The sequence below is a fragment of the Archocentrus centrarchus genome, chromosome 1, assembly GCF_007364275.1.
Source record: "Archocentrus centrarchus isolate MPI-CPG fArcCen1 chromosome 1, fArcCen1, whole genome shotgun sequence".
Classification (NCBI taxonomy): Eukaryota; Metazoa; Chordata; class Actinopteri; order Cichliformes; family Cichlidae; genus Archocentrus; species Archocentrus centrarchus.
This window is the reverse complement of record NC_044346.1, coordinates 15647403-15673529: the sequence shown is the minus strand read 5'-3', so window position 1 is coordinate 15673529 and position 26127 is coordinate 15647403. Positions and strand designations below refer to the sequence as shown.

The 26127-nt window shown below is 40.8% G+C and overlaps 2 protein-coding genes across 2 annotated transcripts; one reads left to right on the top strand and one right to left on the bottom strand.

Annotated features, from left to right (window-relative positions):
- On the bottom strand, window positions 1–24996 carry spag5 (sperm associated antigen 5). Its single transcript, XM_030748187.1, has 25 exons — window positions 24865–24996; window positions 19857–19914; window positions 19637–19765; window positions 17483–19563; window positions 17181–17373; window positions 16774–16890; window positions 16484–16576; window positions 16192–16326; window positions 14911–15030; window positions 14733–14825; window positions 6259–6393; window positions 6081–6174; window positions 5836–5983; window positions 5585–5635; window positions 5304–5478; window positions 5047–5180; window positions 4651–4819; window positions 3441–3588; window positions 1735–1981; window positions 1248–1380; window positions 1038–1118; window positions 782–931; window positions 563–637; window positions 273–353; window positions 1–174 (listed from the first exon to the last, which is right to left on the bottom strand). The coding sequence occupies exons 2-25, from the start codon at window positions 19887–19889 to the stop codon at window positions 103–105; spliced, it is 4887 nt and encodes a 1628-aa protein (XP_030604047.1). The 5' UTR covers window positions 19890–19914; window positions 24865–24996; the 3' UTR covers window positions 1–102.
- Window positions 10953–13908, top strand: LOC115793807 (uncharacterized). Its single transcript, XM_030749306.1, has 2 exons — window positions 10953–13697; window positions 13869–13908. The coding sequence occupies exon 1, from the start codon at window positions 12316–12318 to the stop codon at window positions 13294–13296; it is 981 nt and encodes a 326-aa protein (XP_030605166.1). The 5' UTR covers window positions 10953–12315; the 3' UTR covers window positions 13297–13697; window positions 13869–13908.
- Window positions 24997–26127: the final 1131 nt, after the last annotated feature.

Here is a 26127-nt window from a genome sequence, read left to right as displayed (position 1 = left end):
AGAGTTTTAAAATTTTATTTTAATCACGATAAGAATTTAGAACCAAGACAATTTAGAACCAAAACAAACTAAAACATAAATACAACACACGAGGAAAACATGTCAGCCAATGTATTCAACAAGCTGTTGGAGAGGTTCACAGTTCTTCACAACTGCTGGCAAAGACAACAAGGTCTGCGTGGCAAAAAGAAAAGAGCAGGACGTCATCTCACACATCCAAACAGACATCATGGTTGACAGAATATGTTCCACATTAAGATAACACTTCTCACCTCCCGAACTTTGTTGATCATGTTGTTTAATATCTGAAGCTCGTTCTCGCTTTTCTGCTGGTTGCTCTGATAGATGATTTGCTGCAAGAGACAAACACCCACATAAATACATCAACTGGAACGAAGACCATCTAATGTTCCTTTAAGACAATAAATGTAGTCTATGTAGTCAGGAATAAATAGAATAGAATAGTTTACAGAATGTGCAATGAGATCGGAGGGTCACTCCTGTTCAGTGCCATGCCATAGAAAGTCACATGCAACCAATACTGGGTATGGTTAGTGCTTACGTGTCTCTTAGCTCTTTCGAGGATTCTGACTTTGGCCTGTTCCGCTTCCTGCAGACTGGCCTTCAGCCTCTCCACCTAGGAATCAAATGGAAGAAGTTTATGAAGTGAAAAATAAATAAATGAATGGATATAATGGTACACAACAGCTTGAAAAGTGGAAGAATCCACCCACACACAAAAATAAATAGATAAAAAATGCATGTGATCACAGACTCGTACCTCTTTCAATAACTGGATGTTCTCTTCCATGAAATGTTCTGGATTTGCCGACTGGCCCCCAGCTTTCCTCAGTTCCTCCCGCAGGAATTCAGACTCCACCTTCGACTGCTGGAGAGCACGACGGAGCTCAGTCACATCCCTTCTCAATTCCTGGAGGGGGGGGGGGGGGGGTGTCATTTACATTTAGACAATAGTATCTACTGAGATACAAATTAGCCTAGAAAGGAAACACTGTCAGTCTCATTTGGTGCCTTACATTGTTGTCAGTCTTGTGTTTATTTAGGATTTCCTGGGTCTCCTGTATGTCAACCATCAATGTAGCCAGAGTTTTCTCACCCTTTTAAAAAACAAAAAAACAATTGTCTCTGCATCAACAAATGATATTGTTCTCTATGCTCATTCTGATCTTTGTTAAAGTATCACAGATGAAGTCAGCACCGAGATGTCCAGTAGAAGTTGGTCTTACCTGAGCTTTCTGCTGCAGAGCCTGATTTCCCTTCTCAACCAGGTGATTCAGACGTCTCAGTTGATGCTTGAGCTCAAAAACCTCAGCTTCATGTCTGTTCTTTGCAGCTTGCTGCTCCACCTGCAGGCCACAGCTGAAATAATACATATTGGTTAAAAAATTAATACAATAAGGATTTTATTAAATTGTACATTAACTTTATATGAACAGCTTTCCCCCAAACACCAAAACAGCTTCTGAAGAATTAATTAATTTTACATTTAGCTTTCTATTAAAATGCACAGTAGTAGTGTAGTTTTCACACCAAAAAAAAAAAAAAAAAGTGTTTCTTTTGGTAATATTCATACAAAAAAAAGAATTCTTAAAACAAACAAACAAAATAATAGTTCTACCCTTTAAGTATTAGTTATTTCAAAAAGGATTCTTGTGTGGAAAAAAAAAAAAGGCCCTTTTCATTTCCCCCCCACATGCACATGTTATAGCTTACGTCGAGCTGTGCAGCTCCTCCAGCTGAGCGTCTTTGCGCTGCTGCACCAGCTTCAGCGTGCTGATGAGCTCTGTGACAGTGCTGCCCAGGTCAGCCAGCAGCTTTGCCATGTCGCTCTGCTCCTCTTCCTCTGGTTGAATCTCGACTGTGTTCGTATTCTTTTTAGGGGTGATGGCCGTGATGCGGGTGAAGGCACTCATCTCATTGAATAAAGCTTCTTGCTGTGGCTCAGGTGTGTCTGAAGGGGCTGAGGAGTTAACGAAGTAAAACTTACATTTTTTTTTTTTAATTACATTTTAGACTTATTATCTGATGGATTTTTCCCCATATAGGTGTAAACTTTCAGTTTTGTTTAGTTACAGCCCTTGATGGCTGTGCAGATCAATATCAGCACCAAAATGGCTCCAGTATTCAAAACATTAACCACTGTGCACATTATCCAAGGGAAAAAGATGATAAATGCATGTGTAGATCATATAGAAAATGTGTGAAAAATAGGAATATAGAAGAAACTGGTTTTATAATTTGCAAACATGTTATTGCCGCCTCCTTGAGCAAAGACCCAGAACCTTTTTGTTTTTTTGTAATGGACCACTAAGCCATCAAACAATGAAATGAATGCCTCCTTTTCCTAAAGGGGACACATACGACATGCTGAGCATATATTCAAATCATGTTTGAGCCATTCAAATCTCACTGCTCTCAGAGGCAATCTCAGCGTGACTATTTAAAGAGACTTGCTTGCAGCTGCTTTACAGCATGATTACACTGGACCACATTGCAGCTGCAGAGAAAAGCTTTTCAATTTTGAATTTGCATAGTCTGTTCATCATCTAAGTCACAATTACAGACAGCATAATTTGTATATACAGATTACGCATAGTGAAAACACAGTTTTTAGTAAAGACATGAAAACACACAGTGATTCAAGGCCAGGCTGGAAAAATAAAGTGAATCTCTGTGTTGACAACTTGTACAGAAGTCAGGTGTTAGGATTGTGGTGTGTAGGGCTGTGCCTCACTCCAAATAAAGGCATATTAAGTGTGATTACTAAGAAGATTGGTTTTCTCAATGAAGATTAAAAGGATCTTGGAATAATCATTAGTATGGGTACTCATTGCTCCACCGTAGGAGCTGTCCCATGCCGAGTGGGCATCCTGCAAACATCCCACCACAGATGCAACCTGAAATAGGCTTAACAAAAACCCAAGACTAGGAGAAAAATGCGTGAAATCTCAACAACATGCTTAAATCATTGTACGTGTGTCCATTTTAAGAGGACACAACAAAGGTTCAGGTTTTAGCTCAGAGTCCTGACCTTAACCCAGCTCCTCCTTGTCATTGTGCAAGTTTCATTAGCAGTTACACGAAACATCTGATGGAGGGTGTTGCTACTAAATGGGATTTTATAAGTGCCTAGTGCCTAAATTCAAGAGATCACTTTTTCCAGCCTCAACTTTGAGTTATTACCCAGTGCGTCCGAGGCGGGGGGGGGGGGGGGGGGGGGGGGGGTAAATAAATAAATAAGGCTCCTGATTGTATTCAGGCTGAAATAAATCTAATTACAATCACTGTGTCTCCTGTTGTGTTTAATATTAAAAACAAAAGCTGCCTACTTGGCTCCTTTTATCATCAATTTAAAAAGTGTGTTTCATTCTTATAAGTGAACTGACGCATCCAGACTCAGGTGGGCTGAACAACAGTACCTGATTCAGCAGGAGTTTCTGATTTGACTTCTTCCACTTTCTCAGCAGTTAATGCCCCCATGATGCTGTCAACAAAGGAGGCAGAGGGGAGACAACGCTCCACATTGCAGACTGATTGAGACTCTTCATACTTCTGGGGTTGTGGTTTCTGAAACATAAGCCATACAAATCAGAGTGAGAAAAGACATCCCTGCAGTACAACACTTACAGCTTCATTTCAGCAGTAAATTACATTGTAAGTTGATTATAAATGCTGTAAACCGTAATGAGATTTTAAAGTGTCATATCCAGATTACAACTCCAACTAGTGTAAAAATAATTTCAGGGGCTCTTAGCCACAAAACCACATTCTTTATTTTATTATAAAAATAAATTAAGCGTTGGCGCCTGGGTGGCTTAGTGGTGAAGCCGGCGACCACATACATATGCCGCGTTGCGGTGCGGGCGGGGCGGGTTCGCGTCCCGGCCTGTCGCCAATTTGCCCGCGTGTTTTCCTCTGTATCTTTCCCCCCATTTCCTGTCTCTTTCCACTGCTAACAAAAGCCGCTGTGGCCAAAAACGCAAAATAAATTAAGCGTTGCATACTCCATGTATTTGCATTACTTGTCGCACATGTTCTGCAGAGAAAGCGGAGCTCAGATCACAGCCTAATTAAACTGACTCCTCTGAATTTTTGCTTCCACCTGCATCCTTTCTACACCTTGCTGTACAAAGCAAAGCAGTAAGACTTTACACAAGATGTACCCACAGGCCTATGAGCAAGTCATGTTTGATACCTCGAAGTACTGATCTATGACTATAAGCTGATTGTTGTGAAAATGGCACATGGCTGATAAGATTACAGATGGCAAAATTTGATAATTATCCACTTACAGTAAAAGACTTAAGAGCAACAATGAGAAGTTTTCACCTCGCTGAAGTTTGAGTCATTTACACAGTCTGCTTTAATTAAACCAACACCTTTTTGCCGTCAGTGCTTTTCTGCTTCACTTTGTATTTTGAGGCCAAACAGTTGGTAATGAAATACTCAGACTTATGACAACAGGAGCATTCCCAACACTCTCTTCAGACTACAAACCACAGACTCAAAGCTGGACCTTTTACTAACAGTACTATTTATCTCTACCCAACCAAACATAAGCACATGATGTGCGTGGAACAAAGGTGGTACACTGGTTAAGTTGTGCTGGCTTCTGCTGTTCTATGTTACCTTTTCATTAAGGTCATCATGTAGCTCATTGGTCAGTCCCCTCAGTGTGTGATGGAGCAAAGTGATTTCAGTGACCGCCTGAGCCATCTTCTCTTCAAGCTCCAACTGTGCTGACCTGGCTCGAGACCTGGTGGTTTCAAGTTCCTCCTGCAAAATCCTGTTCTCAAGCCTTCATTACACAAACACACGAGTAAGTTATCATTCAGTACGCAGACAACGCATTAAACATCAGAACAATTTGTAATAAGATTAGCAAGAGATTTATTGTAAGAAGCTGCACACAGACAGAGGATGTGCTCTGTCACATTTGGGTGATGACAAGCAAAGTTATAAAGTTAGAAAATACAAAAAAAAAAAAAAAAACATGAAACCATTAGATAGGTGTTTTATACTTACTTAAGTTGACAAACTTCTTTCTTCAGGTCCTCACACTGGATGTTCCTCTCCCGAAGGCCCTGCAGGTTTTCCCTCAGCGTACCCTCACTTTCAGCCATCTGCTCCCTTGCCAACTCATTCTCCATCTGTAGGAACTGACATGAACAGACAGCAGGAAAATTTAACTTCAAATCCACCCTGAAGGAGAAGTCATATATTATCGCTGTGATGACCAAATGCCTCTGGTTAAATGAGACAGGTACCCTCTCTAATCTCACCTCGTTCATTTCCTGCACACCCCTGAGCTGTGTGCAGACATCTTGGAGCTCCTGGATCTGCAGACTCTGAGAGTGTGAGAGGGACTGCAGCTGACTGCGCTGCTCCTCACTCTGAGCCAGAGCCTGACTCAACTCACACACATGCTGCTCTGACTGACTCAGTGACACCTCCAACCTGGACAGTCCAAAAAATAAAAACAGAATCAATTACTGTTGGGTAAAAAAAAAATCTTTACATTTATTTACAATTTTACTAACTAGGACTATTAACCACCACTTACTCATTTGCTCGATCTTTAGCCTCTTGTTTGTCTTTCCATGACTGCTGCAACCTGTTTTTTTTTTTTTTTTTGGGGGGGGGGGGGGGGGGGGGGGGGGGAACACATGTTACAGGCTACATTTCAGAGCTTTTTTTTTGGCAGCCTTTTTGCAGCCAAAGTTTCTCCTGATAGCAAATAACCAACAGTACAGCATTCAGTTCCATTTTTTTTTTTAATTTCTAAGTTTGATTTCTATCATCAACAACTCATACTTGGTAGTCTCAGCAGTAAGGGCCTGCTCCAAGAAAGTGTAGGATGCCAACGTGGAGGAAACTGTGGCAGATAGCTCGGTCACCTTCCTTTCTAGCTGGCCCGTCTCCTCCTCCTTTTCTGTTAGCTTCTGTCGCAGCACACCCATTTCTAGATTTTTTTTTTTTAAGTCCATAGGTTGTTAAGAAGAAAAACTTCTTGAAAAGAGGAAATTAAATAGCCATTAAAAAGTTATTTCAGTCTTTACCTGATGTCAGAATTGTCACCTGCAGATTTAAATCCCCAATCTGTTCTCTGGCAGCTTGGAAATTCAAATGAGTTTCATTCAATTCTTCTTCAATCTGTTGAGTTATAAGAATAATTGTAATCAGACAGACTAGATGTACAAGGCAGTAAATGTCATAAATACATTACGGACGTCTGACCTGCTCTCGTTCTGTAATAGCTTGGTCTCTCACAGAAATGTGCTCATCCCTCTCTCTCAAAGCAGCAGCTGCCTTATCCTTCAGCTTCAGGAGCATGGGAGCAGTTTTCTGGAGAAGGCTTCTGACCGTGAAGAGCTACGAAAAGATGGCCGTGCAATAGCATCAATGCATTATCGCATTTAAACAAAGCAGTAAATGCTGGCACAGTGAAGGCTGAGAATCAGCAAAACATTATTAGTACAGCTTACATGGCACCCAAATTATTACACAAATGTGAATGAAATCCAGATCTGAAACTAGCTGCAGCTCAATTCACACTAGATGAAGTGGAAAACAAAACAGAATTTAAAGAAAAAAAACAAAAAAACAACAACAAATCTCACCACAAGATTTTGGTGGATTTCAGATTTCTGTTTTCTTACCCCTCCCAGGTCAAGTGCATAATCCTAACTACAGCGGTTGTGATGTCTTTAATGTAAAGACATTATTAAGTTAAGAAATCAGTTCATAGTTAATTAATAAATAGGTTTAATTCATTGTAAATCAGTTTTAAGAAGTGTTCCGAGAAATTATCAGAGTGAGATATCTGTATGTTGCTTTTTCTTTGTAGTGACTGTTGGAGTAGGAGTGGTGCTCTCATTACAATAGTACATCTGTAACGTCTTTTCTCCAACGGTAAAAAGTCAAGCCAGCTTTCTTGGCTGAGAAACAGAAAATCTCCGACTTTGTGTTAAATGTGCTCTTTACGCTTGTTCCTTGGAAAACGTTTGTCTTTGTGAGTATTCGTGAATGTTCTAGCACATCAATTTAAGTTTATATGCCGAAATAACTATAAAATAGAATTTATATATGTGTGTTTTTAGTTTCCAAAGTGTTTCAGAATGTAGCACAGTATATATTTGTAACAGTTTGTAATTCATTGTTCTTCTTATTTCTGTATTTTTAGTTACAAAAACATCAAGAAAGAAAGAAAGAAAGAAAGAAAAAGAAAGAAAGAAAGAAACAAAGAAAGAAAGAAAGAAAAAAGAAAGATATTAAAAGAGAACCTCCATTAGTTACAAGAAAAGCAAGCCTTGTGTGGAGCTATCTTCATTTTGTTCGCTGGCTGTCTAGCAGCATACTGGCTCACATGTTGTGAGGACAGCACAGTAAAAAGACAATTACACGGCAGGTTCAAGCAATACAGAGAAACATTAAGCAAACATGAGTCTACGGTCAGGAAGAAACTATCTACGAGACTACACTGCTGAACAACCAGAGGTTGCAAATCAACCACCAACAATGCAGCAGCCTTCACAACCATTTGACGTCGCTTCACAATCATCTAAAGCAACCACCAGGCATTCTCGACGATCATCATCAACAATCTCTTCAGCTACAAAACCCTACGCCAAAGCAAAGGCAGCACAAGCTCAACTAGCTTTTGCTGAAAAAGAGGCCAACATGATGAAGCAGAGGGCAGAATTGGATGCAAACCTTCACCTTCTACAGTGTCAGAAGGCAGTAGCAGCAGCTGAAGCAGAAGTTGCAGCTTATGAGGAAGCAGAGATTCAAAGCGGGGAGCCCAGTAGAAAATCTTGTGTTGAAACTGAGCTTGTCAGTGCAGCCCAGCGCACCAGCGAATATGTTCAACAACATTGTGAATATCTCTTCCCTGACAGTCCTTCTCAACACACTGCAATGAAGCCTCCGGAAACAAAAGATGACAAATTAGTCACACAAGACATTAACCTAACAACAACAACAGCCCAGCATGACCTGGTACAAGTGAGTAGAGACATGAAACAGGAGCCAACAGTAAATGTTCATCCTACCAGTACTCACCCGTACAGCCCTCCAGGACACACACTCACTCCTCCAAATGGCTACAAACCTGAGCCGAGCGATGCAGAAGACTTTGCAAGATATCTTGTCCGCAAAGAGCTAGTAAGCACAGGTCTCCTGCAATTTGATGACAAACCCGAAAATTATTGGGCATGGAAAGCCTCATTTAGTAGTGTAACTCAAGACTTAAATCTGTCTGCTAGAGAGGAATTGGACTTGTTAACAAAGTGGCTGGGTCCCAAGTCATCAGAACAAGCCAAAAGGATCCGCGCTGTGCACATCCTCAATCCTTCTGCAGGTGCCAAGATGGTTTGGGAACGTCTTGAAGAGTGCTATGGCTCACCCGAAGCGATTGAAGATGCACTCTTAAAAAAGGTAGAGGATTTTCCAAGGTTGACTAATAAAGACAATGTTAAACTACAAGAGCTTGGCGACATTTTAATGGAGTTGGAGTGTGCAAAAGAAGATGGCACTCTACCAGGGCTCACTTACCTGGACACAGCTCGAGGAGTTAGACAAATAGTTGAAAAACTTCCCTTTAACCTACAGGAAAGATGGACAACTGTAGGGACACAATACAAAGAGTCTCACAATGTCCCATTTCCTCCTTTCTCAGTTTTTGCACAGTTTGTTCGGCAACAGGCTAAAATGAAAAATGACCCAAGCTTCGCTCTATCCAGTTGCAGCAGTCATGTCTCACCACATGCAGAAAAGCCCACACCGTTCAGTCGTAAAACTACGGTGTCAGCACACAAAACAGACATTGTGACAGAGGTGGTCTCAGGCAGTCCTGCAAAGAAAATGGAGGAACCAGATCGTCAGTGCCGAATCCACAAGAAACCACACCCGCTCAAAAAATGTAAACTTTTCAGAGAGAAACCAATAGAGGAACGCCAAGCCTATCTCAAAGAGCACCGTATTTGCTATAGGTGCTGCGGGTCTACTCAGCATATTGCCAAAGACTGTAAGGCAGTAGTCAAGTGTATTGAGTGCAACAGTACAAAACACATATCAGCCCTACATCCAGGTCCTGCTCCCGCCCCAAAGAGCATCGCACCCGATAATAATGACAGTGTTGAACAGAGTGAGGATTCCCCTTCTGTTATCTCCAAGTGCACAGAGGTATGTGGTCAAAGTGATGCTCCACGCTCCTGTTTCAAGATCTGTTTAGTAAAGGCCTATCCTGCAGGGAAGAAAGACAAAACAATTAAAATGTATGCAGTGATAGATGAACAGAGCAACAGACCACTTGCCAAGTCTGAATTCTTCAATCTGTTTGAAATCAAAGACAGACCTGCTCTGTACACCTTAAAGACCTGCTCAGGAAAAGCACATACAGCAGGAAGGAGAGCTGTCAACTTCTTTATGGAGTCAATGGATGGCAAACTGAACATCCAGCTACCTCCCTTGATTGAATGTGACTCTGTGCCAGAAGACAGAACAGAGATACCCTCTCCTGACATTGTTCACCATAATCCGCATCTCCTCCCATTGGCAGACAAAATCCAACCTGTAGACCATCCCGCTCCTATCCTTTTACTCCTGGGAAGGGACATCCTCAGGGTACATAAGGTACGTGAGCAAATTAACGGGCCAAACAATGCACCTTATGCCCAAAGGTTGGACCTAGGTTGGGTCATTGTAGGAGAGGTGTGTTTAGGTAGAGCTCACAGTCCATCAGAAGTTAATGTCTACAAGACAAACATCTTGGATAATGGTCGTGCATCCTACTTAGAGCCATGTCTGAACACTATTCACATTAAAGAGGACTATGGGGCCACAGCACCACGTCACACCGCAGCAGTCACAAATTGTGTGGATACCATAGGCCACGCCTGTGTCACAGACAACATAGGGCACTCTGTTTTCCATAGATCCAACTGTGATGACAAAATGGGACTTTCTATAGAGGACAAAACATTCCTGGCTCTCATGAACAATGAAGTTCATAAAAACAATGAGAACAGCTGGGTTGCGCCACTACCTTTTCGTTCCCCAAGAAAAGGACTTCCGAACAATAGACAGCAAGCCCTGAAACGCCTCTGCTCACTCAGAAAGAATCTGGAGAAGAAACCAGAAATGAAAGATCATTACATCCAGTTCATGCAGAAAATGCTGGATAACGATCAAGCTGAGCTCGCTCCACCTCTACCCGAAGGTAAAGAACACTGGTATTTGCCAACCTTTGGTGTATATCATCCACAGAAGCCGGACCAAATACGGGTAGTGTTTGATTCTAGTGCAGAGTGTGATGGAATGTCCCTCAACCAAGTGCTCCTTAGCGGACCTGACCTCAACAACTCGTTGCTAGGGGTACTGTTAAGGTTTCGAAAAGAGCCCATAGCCGTAACAGCTGACATACAGCAAATGTTTTATTGCTTCCTTGTATGCGAAGACCACAGGGACTATCTTCGCTATTTCTGGTATGAGAGCAATGACATCACAAAAAATGTGGTCGAGTATAGAATGAAAGTTCATGTTTTTGGGAACAGCCCGTCACCTGCTGTAGCCATTTACTGCATGAGACGAGCTGCTCAAGAGGGTGAACAAGAACATGGCTCAGATGTAAGAAAGTTTGTAGAGTGACAGTTTTATGTTGATGATGGGCTCACATCAGTCGCCACGCCAGAGGAGGCCATTGACCTGCTTGTGAGAACGAAGAATATGTTGGCAGAGTCCAATCTGCATCTCCACAAGGTGGCATCAAACTGCAGTCAGGTGATGGAAGCTTTCCCTGTTGAGGACCACGCAAAGGATTTCAAAGACTTGGACCTCGGAGTAGATCCCCTCCCAGTTCAGAGGAGCCTAGGATTGTGTTGGAACCTGCAGAATGACAGCTTCACTTTCTCTGTATCCAATGAAGTCAAACTGTTAACACGAAGGGGAGTATTGTCTACAGTCAACAGTCTTTATGACCCTTTGGGCTTCGTGGCTCCCATAATAATGCAGGGTAAAGCGCTGCTTAGAGAGTTGTCGTCTGATGAGAGAGACTGGGATGCACCCCTACCCGCAGAAAAGGAAGGGATGTGGCTCTCATGGAGAAGCTCTTTGAAAGCTCTAGAACACCTCCAGGTACCAAGGTGCTACAGTCCAGGTTCATTGAGTTCAATGATAAAGAAAGAGCTGTGTATTTTTTCTGATGCCTCTACTGTAGCAATAGGAGCTGTGGCTTACCTGTGTACTGTTGACAGTGAAGGACAGAACAACGTGGGTTTTGTTATGGGGAAGTCAAAACTTGCACCCCGCCCTGCACACACAGTACCACGCCTTGAGCTTTGTGCTGCCGTACTTGCTGTTGACATGTTTGAGCTGATCAGAGACGAGTTGGACATAAAAGTGGACAATGTGAAATTCTTCACTGACAGCAGGATTGTGCTAGGGTATATACACAACTCCTCAAGAAGGTTCTACATGTATGTTGCCAACAGGGTCACGCGCATTAGAGCATCCACACACCCTAGCGAATGGCATTATGTCCCAACTGCTCTAAATCCAGCTGACCAAGCCACGAGGTCTATTCCAGCAGCCGAGCTGCAACACAGCAACTGGTTCTCAGGCCCAGCTTTTCTGTATTCAGACAAATCTGCAGAGTTACATGAGACCAACCCTTTCCCACTCATTGAACCCAAAACTGATAAAGAGATACGACCAGAAGTCAAGGCATTGATAACTGTAACATCAGAGTCATGCCTAGGCTCTCAACGCTTTGAGAGATACTCAAGCTGGACCACACTCTGTAAAAGCATAGCTAGGCTTATTCATGTTGTTTCATTCTTCAAACAGAAGACGAATGAACAAAAGGGATGAAGAAGTCTCAATGAATTGCCAAATATTGATGAACTCAAACAAGCAGAAGCTGTTGTCATCAGAGCTGTCCAACATGACGCTTTCAAAAGGACACTGAAAAACACCAAGGAAGGAAAACAGACAAACACAAAACATGACAGTCTTTAAAAGCTCAATCCAGTGGTGGACAAAGATGGCCTCTTACGTGTTGGTGGCCATCTCTCCTCTGCTTAACTTGAGGAAAATGAAAAGCATCCTGTGATTATTCCATCTGCCAGTCACATTGCTACACTACTTGTGAGACACTTCCACGAACAAGTGGCTCATCAGGGACGACACATTACCGAAGGAGCTGTCCGTGGTGCTGGCTACTGGATAGTTGGAGGTAAGCGTCTTGTGTCTTCAGTCATTCATAGGTGCATCACATGCCGTAAACTGAGAGGTAAGATGGAGGCCCAGAAAATGGCGGACCTACCTGCAGACCGGGTAACCCCCGAACCTCCCTTCACCACTGTAGGCTTAGATGTTTTCGGGCCATGGACAGTTGTAACACGACGCACAAGAGGTGGTAGTGCCCAGAGCAAACGATGGGCGGTGCTCTTCACGTGCATGTCAACTAGGGCTGTACACATCGAACTCATTGAGACCATGTCTACAGACAGTCTCATAAATGCCTTAAGAAGGTTCTTTTCTATTCGTGGACCAGCCAAACTTCTGCGCTCAGACAGAGGCACCAATTTTGTAGGAGCATGTAAGGAATTGGGCTTAGACACAGACAACACAGCAGTGGGAAACTACCTCCAGGCAAGAGGATGCTCCTGGGTTTTCAACCCCCCTCATGCGTCGCATATGGGAGGATCCTGGGAACGGCTTATCTGGGTTGCAAGGCGCATTCTGGATGCAATGCTGTTACAGAAAGGACCAACAAGTCTCAATCATGAAGTCTTGAGTACCTTTATGGCAGAGGTGATGGCGATTATTAATGCAAGACCTCTTGTCCCAATATCCACCGACCCAGACTGTCCTGCAATACTCACCCCAGCGATGCTACTCACACAGAAGATGGATACGGTTTCTGCCCCTTCTGGGAACTTCTCTTCAGGACAATTGTATGGGAAGCAATGGAAACGGGTGCAACACCTTGCCGACACTTTTTGGAAAAGGTGGAAAGGAGAATATTTGTCCACCTTACAGAGTCGTGCAAAATGGACTGAAAACAGGCCAAATGTGAAAGAAGGAGACGTAGTCCTGTTAAAGGATGCCCAAGTTAACAGGAACAAATGGCCTATGGGACTAGTTACAAAAGCCTTTCACAGCAACGACATGAAGGTCCGCAAAGTAGAAGTACGGATTGTGAAAGAAGGGACTCCCAAGGTTTACCTAAGACCAATCTCAGAGATTGTGGTTCTGCTTTCAGAGACTCAATGAGTATGCTTGAAGCAAGAGCAAAAAAGTGTTTAAATATGTTGTATTGATGTTTGTTGTGATATAATGTGATTATATCAAGCGGGGAGTGTGATGTCTTTAATGTAAAGACATTATTAAGTTAAGAAATCAGTTTATAGTTAATTAATAAATAGGTTTAATTCATTGTAAATCAGTTTTAAGAAGTGTTCCGAGAAATTATCAGAGTAAAATATCTGTATGTTGCTTTTTCTTTGTGGTGACTGTTGGAGTAGGAGTGGTGCTCTCATTACAATAGTACATCTGTAACGTGTTTTCTCCAACGGTAAAAAGTCAAGCCAGCTTTCTTGGCTGAGAAACAGAAAATCTCCGACTTTGTGTTAAATTTGCTCTTTACACTTGTTCCTTGGAAAACGTTTGTCTTTGTGAGTATTCGTGAATGTTCTAGCACATCAATTTAAGTTTATATGCCGAAATAATTATAAAATAGAATTTATATATGTGTGTTTTTAGTTTCCAAAGTGTTTCCGAATGTAGCACAGTATATATTTGTAACAGTTTGTAATTCATTGTTCTTCTTATTTCTGTATTTTTAGTTACAAAAACATGAAGAAAGAAAGAAAGAAAAAAGAAAGATATTAAAAGAGAACCTCCATTAGTTACAAGAAAAGCAAGCCTTGTGTGGAGCTATCTTCATTTTGTTCGCTGGCTGTCTAGCAGCATACTGGCTCACATGTTGTGAGGACAGCACAGCGGTCACTTTAAAACAAACGCTTTCCTCCACATTTTTGTTTCTTTGGTGAAGGGGACCCCTTCTCAGATAATATAGCATAGGTATGATCCATCATATCTTGACTCTTAAGGTGCAGGTACAAATTAAAATTTGCCTTGGACGCACACGAATGCCTGCAAATTCTCGTCTCCTCCACCTTTGCCAAACCATGCATGTGGCTGCTCACTAACCACATACACAAAACCCAATGAGGTGGCGATGTGCATCTCGACCACTGTATTCAAGATGTCGTGGCAACATGGCAGCTTCCACAAACTGGGGCCCACTCTATATCGAATAGATTGAGTTTATGAGAGTGCATCAAGTTTACGAAAATGTAATTACACACTAATCTATGTATATTTATGAGTACAACACTCTGTTTTTTGTTTATTAAATAACCTTTAAACGTGACAGTTATATACAGGATGCTCATGCAGTGAATTTTACACCAAAGCCTTGTGGTCTCTGCATGTTGTTAGAAACCCACAAATTATAACAGCAGTGATCACCATTCAAATATAAGATTTTGTAGCCACTGTGCTGCTATGAAACTGGAAGTCGATGTCACAGGGATTAAACTAAACTACTGGTTTTGTTGTCAGTATTTTTTTTTACCAGCATACAGAAAATGTTCTGTTCTGTGTTTAGTGCTCATCCTACTCTGAAGTTATTACTAGGAGCATACCTCCTTCATCAAAGTGGACTGTTCATCTGTGGTTTCAGACAAAAGATCTGAAGCAGAGTTCAGTGTTTCATTATAGGCCTTGTTTAATCCAACCTGCATTAGTAAAGACAGAAAAAAAAAAATTAGACACATATATTAATCTGAGTACAATTATTATGGAGCTGTTTATTTTCTGTACCAGTTCTGGATAGCTCAGGTTAAGGGCGGCCAACAGTTCTTGCTGAGACCCCACACTCTTCTCCAGAAGTGAAATTTCTGTGGCACAGTGTGTCCTCAGCTGTTCCATAGCACTGAAAGCCTGACAACAGACAGACATTTAATAGCCCGGGAACGAAGAATCCTCGTCAACATACAACCAACATAACCTGGCCAGATCACCATGGTAACTTACGCTGAACACATTTTCACTGATTCACTTTAAGCACTACTTTCTGCTTAAAGGAGAGGGGTTTTTACATGTAACTTGTTAAGCTGTAACTTACAAACACCACCCAGTGAAGCCCAGCTGTGATACAGAAAATGTATAAATGTTGTTATGCTTGGTCCTAATCTACTTCTAAGGCTCTTTTACACTGCTGGAATTAAAAGTACTAGAAGACAGATCAGAAAATTACATTTGCAGGCCTATTATCCATAAGAATACCTATTCAATCAATGCTATTAATTCCACTTGGAATCTAGCAGTAAACTAAAGTGATTTCCATGTCTCCTTTATTAAGCTATGATACAGCATCAGAACAACACACTGTGTAACCTTTAGTGTTTAAATGGATCGAGTTTAAATTTGCATAGTTCCAATGTGTAGCCACCATGTTAGAAATAAACAGTGCCAAAAAAAAAAAAAAAACATCCCATCACACTCTCATCATACTGTCATTTTTTAACAAGAAGTTTAATTTTGCCTAAATCATCTATATTTTTAACATTTGGCTAATTTTTTGTTTTCTCAAAAACCTGAAAAAAAAAAAAAAAAAAAGCTTTTCCATTAATTAGGCCATTATTTTGGAGGGTGATATATTAATTTGAGAGAACAGATTTTATGGCTTTCTGCACTTGTGATGATCATGAATTCAGATCGATTTTCTGCAGCATTACTCTATTATCTTATTTGTAGCAATAATGTTGCAGTTTACTGATATCTATTTTTATAACCTTTATAAATCTCCATTACCCAATCCTCTGAGAACATCTCTGATTGGAGCAGGTAGTGCTCATCTGATAATAAAATTATCAGAATGATAATCAAATAACATGTAAAGCGCTCCCTTTTATGTGAGCACACACTGAGCCTGAAGCAGGAATCCTGGGTTATCTTTGACTGGGGTTTTAGGTTTTGTCGAGCCATCGAACACAAAGAATTCCTGGCTGTGTTGAACTCACTTCGTAGTATACCCCTCTGGTCAGGAAAGCCATTCCACTGCACATGCACTGAATGACAAGTCTCCACAAAACTGCTTACTGTCTTCTTGGCTGTGAAGGCTTCCTCCATCTGAGTCCTCATGTCATTTCTCTGATGAAGAGCTTCTTTGACCTTCTGCATCATCCTGCTCTGTATATCCTTTGATTTCTCAAATAGAGACGTCATGTGCCCATACTGAACAAGAGAAGAAGAATACACCTCAACTCAGTTATAGCACATAAACATGTTACACTAATAACTGTTAAGGCATAAATACCTGATGAATAATTACAGAAACAAGCATGCTGTTTAAGTGATGCAAAGCTGACGGGGGATAACATGCTGTACATACATGTGAAACAAGGCTTCGATGGTCCTCTTTAACTATATCACCTATTTCATTCATGTTAGTCAGAGCAGTGTCCGTGTCACTTCTCAAAGACGTCTGTTGGGACAAATACACACATTTCACTTATTTAAAGAAAAATATTTACTGTCTCAATACACTTGGAAAAATGTAAATCGTTAAAAAAAACAATTCCTCATGTGCAGATGCACAAAGCCCTTAATATACAATGAGAAGTGCTTTAGCATTTTATCTGATTTTAAACAATACGGGCTGTCTGGTTGGTTGTGCCTTACCATGGTGACCCTCATGTCTTGCAGACACTGGATGAGGTTTTGTAGAGAACTTCCATCAAACTCCAACTCCCCAATCCTGCTCAAAGCCTCCATATACAGCTCTCTATACATTGTGGTCTAGATATAAAATATCAACAAATGACTATATGTAACAAAGAATTGTAGTTTTAGTAAAGTGTTGCAATAACAGATGATCACAAACATGGCCAAAGTTTCAAATCATGAGGTCAGAGTTTGTACATGCAATCCCTGTGAGCCAAAAACTCAGGGCCTGTAAAGTATGGAAAGCTACTCTGTTAGAGTCTAAAATTTTAAATATGGCATTGAAAATTAGCTTAACAGGTCCCCTTTAAAAAAAAAAAAAAAAAAAAAGGCAGACTTCACCAGTTGCTCATAATTGTCCTTACCTGACTGAGTTCTGTGTGATCTGTCTGCACTTGTTTCTCTCTGAGGTCTGAAGGAGCAGGGCCAGCAGGTGGACCTCCTTGTGCTCTTGCTGCAGCCAACTGTTGCACCAGGGCCTCAACCATGATCATGCTAGACCTTAGCCTCTGTTCCAGCTCCTGTCTGGGGAGGCACTCCAGGCTGCCAGGAGGTAAACTGGAACAACATCAATGAAAGAACAAACAAAGAAAATAATAAATTCAGAATTAGCTTTATCTATATTCCCAACAGTTGAATATATTACCAATTCACAGAGAATACTCACTTCCATAGGAGAGGGTCAGTCACAGTGCAGGAATCAGCCACAGAGAATTCTCTCTTCCTCTCAAACAGGCCGGAAGTATTGAGGCTGTGGTCAACCAGTTTCACAGGACTACTGCCCACACAGACACTAATGGACTCTACAGGAGTATCTCTGACTGAAGGAGCAGGAGGTGGAGCAGGAGCAGAAACAACAGTGGGGCCCATCTTTCCAGATGCCAACATGAGGAACTCTGCCATCTGCCGAAGTTGCTGCTGAAGCGGACCATCGGAAATCAATGGAAAATTCAGCACTGGTTTCTCAACTTCGGTCTGAGGCTCTGCACAGACTTTATGTCCCAAATCCTTAACTGGCTCCCTGTGTGGGCTTGGTCTGGGCTTGTGACCTACTGCTGTGGAGTTTAGCAGAGGACGAGGCATAGGGCTTTCCAAATGCTCCACCCATAACCCAGAGAGGTCGATGTTAAGTGGAGCCAACAATGTTTTCTCAACCTCAAGAGCAGACTCATCAGTGGCAAACTTGCCTTGAGCTGGATCCCCACAAGCCTTTAAACAAGACAGAGAAGCTCTCCTGACAACAGGACTAAACATTCCCAACTGCAAAGCTGAGGCAACCGAGGGACATGCTGAGAGGGCTTTCAGTACATCAGTAAAGTTCTCTGCAGGAGATTTTTCTGCAGAGTTACAAAGAGCAGGACCATTTCCAGATGAGCCAATGGCACTGTCTTGTTCTTCACTGGATTCAGAAGGTTTCCTGGAGGAGTTCACTTGAGAGACATGTTCCACTTGCTGCTGCTGCTGCATTTCCACAGCTGAAGCACTCTCTGATGAACATGCAAGTTGGCTGCACTCAGAAATCTGAAAATTCTGAACCATCAGAGGCAATACACTATCCTCAGGATTTACTGTATACTTTGGCATTTCTTTACAGTTACCTTTTTCAGTATCCAAAGCTTTTAAAGATTCATTATCCACTGAAGATCTGCTAACAGCTGCTGGGTCAGTATCTACAACACTTGTGTCATTTTCCAAGAGGCTGTTAGCTTTCTCAAAGTCACCATGAAAGTGATCATGTGTAATGGAAGTGAATGCACCATTTTTACTGAGGGGACAGATTACAATCTGGTTGTCAGGTAGAAGGGATGTCATCTTCTTTAACAATTGGGTCTCATCTAATTTTTCATCTTCAGCTGCAATAAAACAGTCGACTGTAGCACCTTCTTGGCTGTCAGCCTGGCTATCAGATACCACCTGGCTTATCTGTTTGACTCCTACATCATCAGCATTGTGTGCTGATGCTTCCTGGGCAGTTAAAAGGCTGCCACGTGGAGGTGATGAATCATTCTGAACATTACAGTAAGGGTGATCAAAATGATTGATGTCATTTTGTAAATTATAGTCACAAGCTAGTTCACTTGAATCCAAGACAAAATCATGTGACTCACTGTTGGTAACAGCGTGGTTAGCTGGTAGAGGAACAGACTCTTGTTCAAGGTTGGTGTCCTCTGAAATTTCAATCTCTCCTCCAGTGCAGTTTAATAATTTAAAGGTTACATCGGTCAGTCCATTAGCAGGTTTTTCTGAACTCTCTGTCGTCTCAGAGAAGGTGTTGATGTCAGGAACATCACTGTCATTACTACAGTATGGGTGATCAACATCTTCGTCTTGACACTCCTGGTCAAAATCATCCAGGTCACAAGAAGCCTGTGTAGTGCTGTCATTTTTACAGGGATGTGGCGCACTGATGTTAACAGAGTCAGGATCGTTTTTCTCAAGAATGGGGTAGGGATGCTCGATGTGTTCACAGCATGACTGCATTATCACACTGTGAGTGATGATGGTATCTTCCATTTCAGTGTTACATGTACTCTGGTCTTTAGGCAAAATAATACTCTCTTCTGCATGCAGTAAAGAGTCTAATATCTCAACTTCACCACCAGCACAAGTGAAGGATTTAAATGTTATATTTGAAAGTCCACAAGCAGGCTCAGTAGTTGTATCAGTTGTTGGAGGATTGGTTTGCATCATTTTGGTGGATGGAGGCGAGTATAACTGGGGCTTTCGTTCACTAGGAGGAACATCATCCTATTAATGAGAATAATTAGTGGTCAAAAAAACAGCAAAAACACTGAAAACAAATTGTATTTGGTATACATACCATTGTCATTTTTACAGCATCACTGCTGAGTTGTGATTTTGATCTCAGCCTCGATGATGGAGTTGACAAGTGTAGAATCTCATTGTCCAGACTTCTCAGAGGGGTACGCTCTCTGGACCGGCTGGAAAGCTATCATCAACAGAAGTTGAATTATTCACTGTTAACAAACATGCTCAAGGTAACACTGTACACTGTGCATGACTGAGCACAAAATTCTTACCAAGCCTTCGGAACTGGACCTTCTGGAGGACATTGCTCTGACAATCTCAGAAAACTACCTGTACAAGTGAACAGGAAGGCAAAAGATTTCATATTGCATCAGTTTGATTTAAAACCTGAATAATCTACTTAACTGTAAACTGTTATAAAATAGTTAGATTGCCATACGAGTGCTAAAACAGGTATCCCATGCTTTAATCACTCTTGCTGCTCATACTAGAGAATAATGTGATTTCAAGGTGAGTTACGGGAGACAAACCCGAGTTTACCTCCGATGCAAAAACGTTTCCAGTTTTAACCAATCATGGGACTTCTACATTTTGAATAAGACAAATTTAGTGGAAATCTCAATATTTCTTTTGTGCAGAAAGTCTGTTAAATTCAAATTAACCTCATCGTGACCCCATGGGTGGATGTTTTCTGCTTAAGTAAACAGGTCTCTTCTGGGACAGTAACAAGAAAAGCGATTACAGCAAAACGCCCTGTTGCAACGAAGCTGAAGTTGGTTTCCGATTGTAGCTTCCGATTCGGGAAATGGCTAAAGGGCCATTCCACTTAATTTTTCACTACCTTCAGCATCTTTAATCTGCTCTAGTTAAAAATCTACAACACCTACACACTTCAAACTAGATTATTCTGCACTAATAGCAGAATACTTTAAACACAATTTGTGATTTGTGAAGCCTTTATCGGATTTGTGAAACTTCAAAAACGGGCGATTTCAGCACCTTTTTTCCGTCTGGATCACACTAGAACTGCCCCAGCTCCAAAACTACAACACCTACACACTTCAAACTTGGACTAAATTATTCTGCACTAATAGCAGAGTATTTAAAACCATGTGTGTGATTTGTGAAACCTTGATCTGATTTGTGAAACTTCAATAAAGGCACATTTCAGCACTCTTTTTGCATCTGGTTCACACTAGAACTGCCCCAGCTCCAAAACTACAACACCTACACAGTTCAAACTTGGACTAAATTATTCTGCACTAATAGCAGAGTATTTAAAACCATGCGTGTGATTTGTGAAACCTTGATCTGATTTGTGAAACTTCAATAAATAACCATTTCAGCACTTTTTATGCATCTGGATCACAGTAGAACTGCCCCAGCTCCAAAACTCCAACACCTACACACTTCAAACGTGGACTAGATTATTCTGCACTAATAGCAGAGTATTTAATCCACGTTGGTAATTGTTTTGTGTAAATTGCTACCATCTGCTTAATTGATATATGTAGCAGGTTGCATGTTTCCACAAACCATTTGACCACGTAACAGTAAAAAACATTTTAAACATGATTCAATTTGTTCCATGTATATTAGGGTTTAATCCCGGGATCCGGGATTCCCGGGAAATGCGATCAGAACCATTTCCCGTTTCCCGGGAAACGTTAGACGGGAAACCGGGAAAAAAGTCGCGCGCGTCGATTTGACTTTCAGAAAGAAAAGAAAGCTTCAGAATGTTAAATTTAAGGAAATATTGAGAGAAGGGTTCGTTTAATGCGAAAAGCATTGCTCTTCATTTCAGGCACGTTCAGCCTCCGTTTAAGGCTTCAGCCTTCATCTCAAGCGTTTTAATAGAGGTATTACACAGTTGTACTTTTTTCCTCTTTAATTTGTTGAAATCGTAGGCAATGTGTTTACCCTAAGGTATTTTGTATTATATAATTTTATATTATTATATATTGTTATATTGCATTATATAGCCTATAAAATATGCCTGCCCTGAACAATAAAGAAATATCTGTTTAACTTCGAGTGTTTCTTTTCCTCGTTTGCAGCCGCTTACTAACAATCATGAATTAGGATACGGGCCTAATGTGTGAAGAAATTATCATGAAATAGATTGCTTTAACATATTTCGCTTTTAAAATGGAGTTGAGTAAAATGTATATTTTTTAGGCTATAAGGATTGGCCAGTTTTTCAATAGACGATTCACAGCGAACCTACTTTAACCCTCAGACACGGTGTTATAAATTTGCTGTTGCCAGAATGGCAATGACCAAGTCGTAGTGCATTACTCAAGGCCCTGTGTTATGTCATATTATAGTGTAGTACGGTAGTTAACTTTTCAATGACTATTACAGCGTTCCAGACCCGTCGCTATGGGCGGGCCCTAGGGGGCCGTGCCCGCCCATTGATACGCTTGGGCCCGCCCTGGCCCGCCCACCCAAGCCATATCACTAATCAAGCTAATAATAGTGGTGCCCCCCCGCTGGATTTCATAAGCCCCCCCTTAAGACTGAGATCTGGCGACAGGACTGCAGCGTTCCACTGGTGGAGATATAGCGCAACAGATGTCGCCACGACAGCGTGGCTGAGCCTTTATCAATGCTGTGGAGATGAACCGTATTGTTTTGCACCAGCAGTTGTAAAATAGCTTGTTATAATTCCATGTACAATGGAGGAATATTCGAATTATATTTGTTAAGGGAGTGTTGAGGAACGATACAACACCGCATAGCTCGAGCACTCGAATGTCGAGATGTAGGTTTTATTGCGTTAATCAAGCCGACGTTGCCCCCTACTGGGCATAACAGGACATAGCTGGAAAGCTACCTCTACAATATCACAATAGGTTAAGGCCGACACAGGCTACAAAAGGCCTAATTAAAATAAAAAAATAAATAAACTTTTTCCCGGGATTCCCGGGAAATGGCTCGTCATTTCCCGGGATTTGATTCATGTCATTTTCGGGAAAAATATTAAACCCTAATGTATATGTTGTTATATTTAAATTTCAATAGATATATTTTTAATAAACTGAGAAATAATTAGATTTAATTAGCTGTGAGTACATTAAACATTTGTAGTAAGTTACTGTAACACCTTAATACTCAAATACCTGTAAGCAAAAGTCTACTCACTTTAACAGGTAGCACATCCACCACACATACAAGTGACTTGCAAAAATAATGGCTTGCTATGTCGTGTTAGATCTTAATTGAATTGAAAAAGGGTATTTACAATTAGTTTCGGATTGGTCACAGTATGAATAAAATGATTGGAGGAGCAGAATATTTAACCTGTCTGGTAAACTGACATTCTGATTAGACTTGTATGTCTGACTTTAAGCCATGTTTGTCTTTTTCTTTTCTTTTGAAAGAAAAAAATCACTACAAAGACCTTACACTTCTCTGGAACCTAAATCTGCAAAATGTTAATTAATGTTTTATCATTTACACTGTTTTTCTACATGGACTCTTTATAAAGTTTTCCTAAAAAGGACCTTGTTAATATAATTTTATTACATCATAAAGATGTAAGTCATGGACATCTGCATTAACACCAACACTTCTTAGTACAGTTTTCCGTTCATTGCTGTTTATTTATATAAAGAAAATTTACAACACGTCATGTCAAGGCACGTTACAAGTAAAGGTCAATTAAACCTAATAATAGATACATTTCAATTGATAGTAGTAATCAAACAAGCCAGTAAATTTCAAATTATTATTCATATTCATTCCAAGCAGTTTCTATGTCTGAGGAAACCCAGCAGATAGCATCCAGTCATGGACGTGCAACATTCACTCTTTGTTCAGCATGCAGCCACAGTAGAAAATAATTTGCATTTGTCTTTAACTTTACGGCAAACCCTTATAGCAAGCAAGCATGTTGTGACAATGGAGAGCAAACACTTTTAACCTGGAAGAAACTTCCCATCATCAGTGTGAACAGCCATCTATCATGACCAACTGGGTATTTAAGCAGATACACGGCACTGAAAAAGAAGCACTTATGTAGGAGTACTTTATGTGTTAAAGAAGAGCACAAAGTTAATACCAGAAGAAAGAGCTCATGGAGCTGTTGGAAGCATTATCACAGCTGATGCCCCCATTCAGAAAGGTATCAGAGATGAAAAGAACACAAGACCAAATCTTGTTACACTGAAGATGAAAAACATTAGAGAGAACAAAAAATTAAAAGTAGAATTAACAGGAAAAAAATTCAAATTTCAGAGAAAGAAGAGTTCAGTTGTCGTGTGGTCCAGATGCAAAAAAAAGTGCTGAAATGTGCCTTTATTGAAGTTTCACAAATCAGATCAAGGTTTCACAAATCACAAACTTTATTTTAAAAACTCTGCTATTAGTGCAGAATAATCTAGTCCAAGTTTGAAGTGTGTAGGTATTGTAGTTTTGGAGCTGGGGCAGTTCTAGTGTGGTCCAGATGCAAAAAAAGTGCTGAAATGTGCCTTTATTGAAGTTTCACAAATCAGATCAAGGTTTCACAAATCACAAACTTGGTTTTAAAAACTCTGCTATTAGTGCAGAATAATTTAGTCCAAGTTTGAAGTGTGTAGGTGTTGTAGTTTTGGAGCTGGAGCAGTTCTAGTGTGATCCAGATGCAAAAAAAGTGCTGAAATCGCCCGTTTTTGAAGTTTCACAAATCAGATAAAGGCTTCACAAATCACAAATTGTGTTTAAAGTATTCTGCTATTAGTGCAGAATAATCTAGTCCAGGTTTGAAGTGTGTAGGTGTTGTAGATTTTTAACTAGAGCAGATTAAAGATGCTGAAGGTAGCGAAAAATTAAGTGGAATGGCCCTTTAGCCATTTCCCGAATCGGAAGCTGCATTTGGAAACCAACTTCAGCTTCGTCCTGTTGCAGAGGTTAAATGGTGACCTGACTACTGTTTTACTAAAGTAAATGTGACCATTTTCTTTAAATAAAAAAATTTTAAAACTCATGTCAAACTAGCTAAGAAGCTCACTTACTTACATGACGTTACGTACAGGTCAGGTTGACCAGAATAGGCCATTTAAGGCATTAATTTACTAACTTCAGAAATTCGTGCAAGATTCAAATGTAAGAAATTACTGTCAAATCTCAAACAATGTTGCCAAGAGCGATTTCTTCAAGGGCGTAAATACTGGTTAAGAGAGCGCTGCCAGTCGTTAGCTAACGTAAGCTGCGTTCGCTCGAGTTAAATCTCACAGAGACACTTAATGAATACTTTAACTGTCTAAGGCAAACTGTTAATTATTATAAAAAACATTTTACCTTCTAAACGTTACCAGCTAACTTCAACCAGTTTCAACGGAGACGAGAACGGAGTAAACAAATCTTGTACTAAGCTGCCATCAACCGCGTTTGATTCAAAAACACAAATAGCAGCGCTGCTATTGGTACATTTCTCTTCTTCTGTGGTTGAGAGACGCACCGGACGGTTGCGAGGAGTACCTTCACTCACTGCTGCCTCCTTCAGGAATATAATGTCGTTACTCCGGTACATTTTTCGTTGCTGACAGGAAATCTTAAATATGGTTTGGATGGATAGATGGTTTGGTAGACACCAAAGCTAACTAAAGCTGTGTCGCTATGCAGACTTATGTAGCATATGTCACTCTCTAAACACTGTTACACTTGATTTCCAAGAAAAGTGTGGTTTATGGGTCATTTGTTCATGTAGCCTAATGACTTCCTGCTTGTAAAGACAGAAATGAGAAGACACTGGGAATAATTGAAGAGACACATACTATTTTATCTAAAGAGATGATGTTATAATGAAAGACTGACATACTAAAAAAAAACTGTGCATGACTAAAAACCGAAAGAAATGTGTAGTTCTTCTTTCAGCTGCTCCCTTTAGAGGTCGCAGCAGAAGACCCTCTCCCTGGCATCCTCCTCTGTCACATTAACTCTCTGCATGTCCTCCTTCACTACATCCATGAATCTTCCATGTGGTCTTCCTCCTTATCCTCCCGCCTACCAGCTCCATATTCAACTTCCTTTGCCAAATATATCCACTATCCCTCCTCTGCACATGTCCAAACCGTCTCAGCCTCACCTCTCTAACTTTGTCTCCAAACCGCTCAACCTGAGCTGTTCCTCGGATGTACTTATTTCTAATCCTGTTGATCCTCATACTCCCAGTGAAAAAATAAGCATCTTCAGCTCAGCCTCCTTTCTGTCAGTGCCACTTTCTCCAAACCACACATCATAGCAGGTCTCACGGCTGTCTTGTAAATCTTCCCTGTCTTGCGTCTATCCTTCTGTCACCCCTGATAATATTCTCCACCCACTTCACCCAGCCTGCACTCTCTTCTTCACCTTGTTTGTTGGTTTGGATGGGTGGTCCCAGGTATTTAAACTCATCTACCATATTTAACTAATTGCCAGAATCATAGTGCTTATTAAAGCCAATTTTATATATTTTACAATTCAGACATTAATCTGACACACTAACAGTCCCAATAACAGCTGTATTTTGACAGGCATCTCAATAATGGCTCTGATAGAGAGAGGTTAAAAAAAAAACAGAAC

What these genes read in the sequence shown, in the direction of transcription:
- LOC115793807 (XM_030749306.1), top strand. Translation starts at nt 12,316, where the DNA reads ATGGAGGCCCAGAAAATGGCGGACCTACCTGCAGACCGGGTAACCCCC.
- spag5 (XM_030748187.1), bottom strand. Translation starts at nt 19,889, where the DNA reads ATGTCCTCCAGAAGGTCCAGTTCCGAAGGCTTG. An exon ending in AAAGAAGTTTGTCAACTTAA is followed by an intron (nt 4,820 to 5,046) that starts GTAAGTATAAAA and finishes TGTGTAATGAAG; the next exon opens with GCTTGAGAACAGGATTTTGC. An exon ending in TCGAAAGAGCTAAGAGACAC is followed by an intron (nt 354 to 562) that starts GTAAGCACTAAC and finishes TGTCTCTTGCAG; the next exon opens with CAAATCATCTATCAGAGCAA.